Source organism: Camellia sinensis, chromosome 1 (assembly GCF_055761805.1).
Source record: "Camellia sinensis isolate YWXY chromosome 1, ASM5576180v1, whole genome shotgun sequence".
Taxonomy (NCBI): Eukaryota; Viridiplantae; Streptophyta; class Magnoliopsida; order Ericales; family Theaceae; genus Camellia; species Camellia sinensis.
In genome coordinates, this window is record NC_138961.1 from 236,021,422 (window position 1) to 236,029,821 (window position 8,400).

General features: G+C 50.6%; 1 protein-coding gene across 1 annotated transcript; it reads left to right on the plus strand.

The window, feature by feature from the left end:
- Positions 1 to 741: 741 nt before the first annotated feature.
- Positions 742 to 2,340, plus strand: LOC145822807 (uncharacterized). The gene is made up of 2 exons (XM_082921003.1): positions 742 to 1,239; positions 2,308 to 2,340. Exons 1-2 carry the CDS (start codon positions 742 to 744, stop codon positions 2,338 to 2,340), a joined length of 531 nt encoding a protein of 176 aa, XP_082777129.1.
- The last annotated feature ends 6,060 nt before the right edge of the window (positions 2,341 to 8,400 follow it).

The following is an 8,400-nucleotide window of genomic DNA, read 5'->3' on the forward strand; positions in this document are numbered from 1 at the left end:
GACAACTGAGTCCGAAGAGGCCTTCCAACAGTTAAAGCAATGCATGGCTAACCCCCCCTTCTCTCTCAAGCAATCACGGGTGAGCCTCTCTTTCTCTACCTAGCAGTATCAGAAACCGCAGTCAGTGCGGCTCTCCTCCGAGAAGATGGCTCAGCCCAACGACCGGTCTATTACATTAGCCGAGCCCTCAGGGGCGCGGAGCAGAACTACCCTTTGCTGGAAAAACTATCCCTGGCCTTGGTCATTGCCTCTAGACGACTCCGCCCAGACTTCCAAGCCCACTCCATAGTGGTCCTCACCGACCAGCCCCTGAAGAAGGTCATGCAGCAACCGGAACTCTCAGGCAGATTGATGCAGTGGTCAGTAGAACTCAGCCAGTTTGACATCTCTTACCGCCCTCGGACAGCAATCAAAGGGCAAGCTATAGCTGATTTCATCATGGAATTCACTAAACCGACCCCGACCACCACACCCCCGCCCTTACCAACTCCAACAGAGCCAGAAGATCCTCATTCCTGGACTCTCAATGTTGATGGGTCGTCCCGAAGAGAAGGAAGCGGTGCCGGCATCATCCTCACCTCTCCTGAGGGCGGTCACTTCAAATGTGCCCTCCGTTTCCTGTTTGAAGCAAGCAACAATGAAGCCGAGTATGAGGCATTAATAGCAGGACTCCGCCTCGCCAAGGACATAGGGGTCAGCCACCTCCGAGTTTTCAGCGACTCCCAACTCGTCGTCGGTCAAATGACGGGGGACTTTGACGCCAAGGACGATACGATGCGAGCCTACAGAGACCTGGCACTCCCCCTTGCTCGCCTCTTCACTACCTTCCACATCAGACATATTCCTCAGGCAGACAACTCCAAAGCAGACGAGATGGCTCAGTTGGCTTCAGCTGACCATCCTACTCTCAGCCATGATGTCCGCATAGAATACCTACACCACCCAGCCGTTTCACCGAGTCTACAAGCTATACAATACATTCATAATGAACCTATCCCATGGGCATCCGACATCCTCCTATTCCTGACCATAGGAGCACTCCCAGAGGACCAGCAGCAGGCTTCCAAAGTCCGATCCCGAGCATCCAATTACGTCATTATCGACGACATATTGTACAAACGCGGTTTCTCCCGGCCATACCTACGCTGCCTCAATCCAGCGCAAGCAACTTACGTAATGCATGAGATCCATGAGGGGATTTGTGGCAATCACTCAGGAGGCAGATCCCTTGCCCAGAAGGTACTCCGTACTGGGTATTTTTGGCCAACACTCAGTCAGGATACGACTGATTTCGTGCTCAAATGCGACAAATGCCAACGCTTCGCCAACATCCCTCATGCTCCTCCTACAGAGTTAATCACACTCTGCAGTCCTTATCCGTTTGCCAAATGGGGGATTGACCTGGTCGGTCCCCTTCCCACCGGTCGAGGTCAGACCAAATTCGCAATCGTTGCCATCGATTACTTCACCAAGTGGGTCGAAGCTGAACCCCTTGCCACAATCACCGAGCGGAACACAACCAGGTTTATCTGGCAATCGATCATTTGCCGATTTGGCATCCCTCAAGCCATCATCTCTGACAATGGCAAACAATTCGATAACGCGAAGTACAGAAAATTTTGTGCAGATCTCCAGATCCAACCGTGCTTCTCCTCCCCCGGTCACCCCCAGGCAAACGGCCAAGTTGAAGTCACCAACCGTTCCCTTCTCAAAATCATCAAAACCAAGCTCGAAGCTGCTAAAGGCCTTTGGGCCGAGGAACTGCCCAATGTACTCTGGGCTTACCGAACCACAGCTCGCACCCCCACCGGCGAAACCCCTTTTCGCTTAACATATGGCGCTGAGGCGGTTATCCCGGTAGAGGTCGGCCTCCCCACTCCTAGGGTTTTACATCCGGATCTGGCCTCAGCCGAAGAGCTCCATCGAACACACCTCGATCTAGTCGAAGAGCTCAGAGAAACCGTTGCTGTCAGATTGGCTTCTTACCAGCAGAAAATGAGAACACACTACAACCGCCGAGTCCGACCTCGAGAGTTCTCTGTGGGGGATCTTGTCTTACGAGAAGTGACTCTCGCCACAAAGAATCCAGCCGAGGGCAAACTGGCAGCCAAATGGGAGGGCCCCTACATCGTCAAAGCCCGACCACGACCAGGCACTTACCGACTCCAAGACATGGAGGGCCGAGACCTGCCCCATCCCTGGAATGCAGAACATTTGAAGCGTTACTATCAATAAGTTCATATTTTTGTATTACCAATATTGTTGTATTCCCCTTTTCTTTATATATAACGCAAATTCCGATTGCAGATCTACACTTTCATAATTCAAATGTTTGTATGACGATCCCATAACATTGCCACCGACAGCAATTCAAAACTTCACAACCTCAGCCAGCCCGAGCACTCAAAAGCCTCGGCCAGACCGAGCACGTCAAAGCCTCGGCCAGTCCGAGCACTTCAAAGCCTCGGCCAGACCGAGCACTCAAAAGCCTCGGCCAGACCGAGCACTCGAAGCCTCGGCCAGACCGAGCACTCAAAGCCTCGGCCAGTCCGAGCACTTCAAAGCCTCGACCAGACCGAGCACTCAAAAGCCTCGGCCAGACCGGGCACTTCAAGGCCTCGGCCAGTCCGAGCACTTCAGAGCCTCGGCCAGACCGAGCACTCAAAAGCCTCGGCCAGACCGAGCACTCGAAGCCTCGGCCAGTCCGAGCACTTCAAAGCCTCGACCAGACCGAGCACTCAAAAGCCTCGGCCAGACCGAGCACTTCAAGGCCTCGGCCAGACCAAACACTTCAAAGCCTCGACCAGACCGAGCACTCAAAAGCCTCGGCTAGACCGAGCACTTCAAGGCCTCGGCCAGACCAAGCACTTCAAAGCCCCAGCTAGACTGAACACTCGACCGAGCACTCCAAAACCAAACAAGGCTACATTTTTCACACTTGGTCACATTTTCAAATTTCCCCATAACACTTACTTACTTTCACTTTCATGTTTACACTCTCACTCGTCCGTTTCCAAACCTCCTCATAACACTTACATTTTTCACACTCACTTTCAAATTTACGCTTAACTGTCTAGCTACTACTTGTAACTTACCCTTTATCCTCATTTGTGGACTTTTACTGCACAAAATTTCTTACTCATTTTTACTGCACAAGGTTTTTATTCATTTTTGCTGCACAAACAGTCAGCTGCCAACAGACACAAAATAACATTCGTACACAAATTCATCTTAACCAAACCCTTCATTTATTTATTCATTCACTCATCGAATTACAATAAAAAAAAAAAAAAAACAATGAACAAAAATTACAATGTATACACTTAACCAAACCCCACAAAGCACGCCCAGCCCTTCTTCTCCTTGGCTACTCTTCCTCGCTGGATGCTAGATCCTCTTCTTCAACGCCTTCGTCTAGGGGGGTCTGGGCCACATCATCCTCGCCTATTGTCACACTACTCAGGTCCAAGTCTGGAAACAGCTCCTCAGCTCTACGCTTGAACATTTTCCAACCGCTGTCCCAGTACTCGGCCATTTCATGCTTATAGAAGTCGGACTGCTGGAAGCTTTCAATCACCTTTGATTCTGTCCTACCTCCAGCAGTCTTCCTTGACGGGCCCACCTCCCCAGGCCCTTGACCAGCCAGACTCCTGGCGACAGCAGCATCCACCACCATTTGAAATTCGGAGGACCCTTTATACTGCTCCACTGCTGCGACGCATAGATCAGGGTAGGCCGCCTTTTCAGACGCCGCCTTCGCCCTCTCCTCGTCCAACTCCCTTTGCAGAGCCACCCTTCCAGCAGCTGCCGTCGCCCTCTCCTCTTCCATCCCCTTCCTCAGACTCTCTAGCTCCGCCGCCATCTTCGCCTTCTCCCTCTCTCATTCCCTCAGAAGCCTCCCCTTGTCCTCCTCTGCTCTGGTGCGCTCCTCCCCCAGCTCCTTCAGCAGGTCTCCAATTCTGGAGTCCGCTTCATCCTTCTGCCTGACTAGCTCTTCATTGCTGGTCATAGCCTCCTCGTGCCTCTCGACCGCCACCGCGCAGGCCTTCTCGGACTCTTCCAACTTTTTCTGCTCACCAGCCAGTTGGAACTCCAGCGACACAACCTTACGGCGTGTGTCCTCCAGTTCCAACTTAACTGCTGGCAGGTCGGTATAGGCAGTCTCCCAGTCGGCACTGTCCTTCCTCAACTTGGCCAGCTGGGCCCTGGCCTCCTCAGCCTTCAACTTGGCGGCCCCAGCTTTCCTGAGAAGAGCCCCCGCCAAGGTAGTCACCTCAATTTGGGCGGAGCATAACCCCCTCAGCAGGTCGGCCTCACCATACCCAGATGCCGCGCGCAGAGCTCCTTCGTCCACAATCTTCACCAGGCGGTCGGCTCCCGCCCTGGCTGGGCCTTCTTCTCCCTCCATCCTCCCAGCTACCGCGCGCGCATGATAAATAGCCGTGGCCACACGAACCCCCCCTTCCTGGGGGTCGGGCCTCCTTTGAACCTGTTCCCTCCCGCTCAGCGGCGCCTCCCCCGCCCCAGCCTCCGCTTGTACTGGTGGACCCACCTCCACAACCTCCACCGTTGGGATGATCTCCACTTCCTCTGGGGCGTCCTTTGCCGCAGGGACCTCTGCATCCGTTAGGGCCACCTTCGCCCTCTTGGCCCCAGACTCCTCTGCAGCCTCCTCTGGGGCCCCCCTTTTCCTCTTCTCCTTCTTTTTCTTCATGACCGTCACCCCCCCTCTGGCCTTTTCCTTTACAGGGTCTACAGGCGGCGGAAGCGGCTCAAAGCTGCCCAAGTCTTTCTCCCCCAAAGGCCTAGGGCGCGGTCGGATCCTCTCCCGCGAGAGCGGTTCAGCCGGTCGGTCCCTCTGCGCCTCTATCAACTTCGCAGCCTTGGCCATAATGGCTCGATCCTCCATCTCCTGTACTCTTCTCCTCTCTTCCAACTCCCCCCGGCCGAGGTCTCCACCTTTCGGCTGCGGTCCCAGCCCCGCCTCAAACAGTGCAGACGGCTGGACAAGATCGTCCCATCTGGCTTTCTCTCTCTCTCTCCACTCCCTCACTTTCTTCACCCTCTCTTCCGTCACCACCCCCAGCCTAGACTCCATCGACCGATTTGGCACCTTCCAGATGGTGCGCACACCCATCCCCCCATTAACTGACACGAAAAACCACCGTGGCCGCCACCCCTTGATCGACGTAGGCAGCCCTGCCACCAACCCCCTGCCCATCACCGCCTGTAGGGTGACCCACGTTTCTTGCTGCCCCGACGCTTTGTAACATGAGAAGAACTCGTCGATCGTCATGGCCTCTCCTCCATTCGCCTTAGGCCACGCACTCGCACAAGCCATCAGAATCTTCCACGCATTGGGCATCAACTGCCCCGGCGCTACCTCTAGGCGATTTAGCACATCAATCACCACTTGAGGCAATGGCAGCCTCAGCCCCCCTTTCAGCGCCTCCTCGTACAGGGAAAACTCCCCTGGCTTCACCATAGACGGCCTTTCCTCTGGCGTCGGCAACCGTAAATCTACCTCCGCCGGAATCTGGTATCGCTCCCTAATCGCCTTCAAATCCGCCACCGTGAGTGTGGATCTGTCCGCCTTAGTGTGCCACTGCCCCGACTCCACCTGGTTTAATGGCTTTGGGGCCAATATCACGGCCGATGCCTCTGTCCTGTACTGCGCTGCTAACTCCTCCCCATCATCGTCCCCCAACGGGTCTACCCTCACGTTCACTACTCCTTCTTGTGCCATTTCTAGGGCTTGCTCACAAAACACTTCTGACGCAGACACAAGAAAGTTGAGAGAATGCTACACAGATATGTCGCACGCCGTGAAGGAGTTGGATATTTCAAACGCATTATACCTAAAACCTACGGTTTTGCCCGTATTCCACGGATCCACATTAATTTCCGCCCGTTTCAAAACCTTTCAATTCAACCGCCAAAACCGCCTTTTCAAAACCCCCCGTGACCTATCGCTTCATTTCCTGCCCCAACGCTTCATCTTCCCCCACGACACTGCCACGTGTGTGGCCACGATGCACTGTCCCCCCCTTACCCTGTCTTTTCCATTTTCACATCAGCACCTTTTCGAACTCCACGCCGCCCTGGTCGGCACACCTCACGGTCGACCTCTCCCGCTCGGTCACCCTCGCGGTCGGCACGCCTCTTGGTCGACCTCTCCCGCTCGGTCACCCTCGCGGTCGGCACGCCTCTTGGTCGACCCCTCCCGCTCGGTCACCCTCGTGGTCGCCCCGCCTCACGGTCGACCCCGCCCGCTCGGCCACCCTCGTGGTCGGCCCGCCTCACGGTCGACCTCTCCCGCTCGGCTATCCTCGCAGTCGGCACACCTTCCAGTCGGCCTCTCCACTCGTTTCACACTTCTCTCTCTTCTTACTATTCCCTTCGTTGGTCTAAAGCTGCACTCGGAAATGGGGGACTACTGACATGGATAGGCCCACAAGGCATACGGCCCACGGCAAACCACCCCGAACCCATCGCTTGGGGCCAATAGCACAACCCGGTTGACAAGGCCCAGAACAGCTGGAGGCCACCTAGACATGAAGGGCCAACGGCATTTAGGCACACGGCAGGTGGGACACGGGCCACATCAGCAGACAAAGATCTGCAGAGTTATTATCACAACACATCACCATTAATGCGACCCATCACAGCATTTATTACAACAGCACTCCCCGCCGGAACAGAGCCTCCATCACCCTAAACAAGATGAGCTATGGCACAGGCTTTCGGCGGAAAAAAGCACGTCACAGGAGACAGGAAAAATGATGACAAAAGGATATAAGCAAGGATAAGAGGAAAGAAGAAAAAGAGGTTATCTCTCTCTTGATCTTTCGATATACAGTTTTTCATACTCTGCTCTACTAATTCTTGCACCGGAGGGTTCACTGGGGGACTACCCCGTTCCCCCCCGAACTTGCATGCAGGTCATCTGACGGAGTCTCCTTCTTGAGCCGGAGCCTGAAGAGCCTGGGCCGGTCCGACCCATCCACCCGGGAACCGATACCTCATCACTTTTAAATTATAGTAGCACTATCCTAAAAATATATATGTCCCAAAAAAATAGCAAACAAGTGAACAGATAAATATTTTTTAATGAGAGCTTAGCCTACGAATTCAATGATTCAAAATTGTTGATGACCCACTCATTAGGAACACAAGAGTGAGCCATCCTAATTATATATGCAAAATGGGAACGCCCAGGCGCATGTATATAACCTTTCATTTGAGAGGTTGGTTTTTTAATTTTTAATTTTTTAATTATTTTAATTTGGATTTAAAAAATTTCGTTTGTGATGGGTTTTTAATTTTTTTAACTTTTGTGAAAAAAAAAATAATAATAATTATAATATAAATGTGATATTTTATTTTATTAATTTTTTAATTTATTTCATCTTTTTGTAATTAAAATAATCACAACTCCAACCAAACTTTCATGTCAAATGAACCGTACTATCATGCAAGGAGGTTAATATTGTAATTTCACCGAAGAAAACGACAAGAATTTCGTATCTGAGTTTAAAGAGAGAATAGCGGGAAGGAGGCACAACTTGCGAGAGAGCTCCCAAAAAACATTTATGTGGAGTGAACGGAAGCTTTGGCAGTGGCAGTGAAAGCTCTGCATCTGCAATCGCACATGTTGTTGTGGGCCCCTTCCAATTTTTGTTGCCTAAAATACCCCCTTATCTTCTCATTTTATTTATTTATTTTATATAATCTGACATTGTGGCTTGGTTTGGGAAGTAGGTTGGCTTTTTGGCTTTTTGGCTTTTTTGGCTATTTTAGCCTGGGCTAAAAAGCTTGGTTTGGGAAGGGCTTTTTGGCTTTTTGACTTTTTTGACTTTTTTTGTGAGAGAAGAATGTAATGATTATAGGTTGGATGTGATGTTTTGTTTGTTATGACTAAAATAGTTTATTTTGTTTTTTGTGGCTAAAATAGCCAAAAAAACCTGAAAACCATCTTGCCTTAGAACTAGAGTTGTGTAACATTATTCAATCATTTATGTAAGCAAAGCAAATGAAAAAATATTTATATTTGTATGATTTAGCTTATTTCATAATTGGATATCATGTATTACTAAAAAGAAATCGACAATTATTTGTAATTCAATATATCAAAATATGTATAAAAATAAAAGTCATGTATCAAATATATATATATATATATATATATAAAGTAGGCCTTAATGTACACTAAATGGGCAATTATTAGTCTACGTATTTTGACATGGCATGATTTGTAACAAAAGATCTGAATTTTGTGGCCAAACATAGTAGATGGTCCATGTCCCATTGCATAAGTACATATTGGATAATGATGTAAAGTTTAAGTATTACTAACAACAAAAAGAATCTGAGTTACTAAATTAACCGTTACATTAACCA

Bases quoted from the DNA above. Each gene is read 5' to 3' on its own strand.
- LOC145822807 (XM_082921003.1), top strand. From the start codon at position 742: ATGACGGGGGACTTTGACGCCAAGGACGATACGATGCGAGCCTACAGA. The intron at 1,240-2,307 runs GTACTCCGTACT...TTCCGATTGCAG, and splicing joins GCAGATCCCTTGCCCAGAAG to ATCTACACTTTCATAATTCA.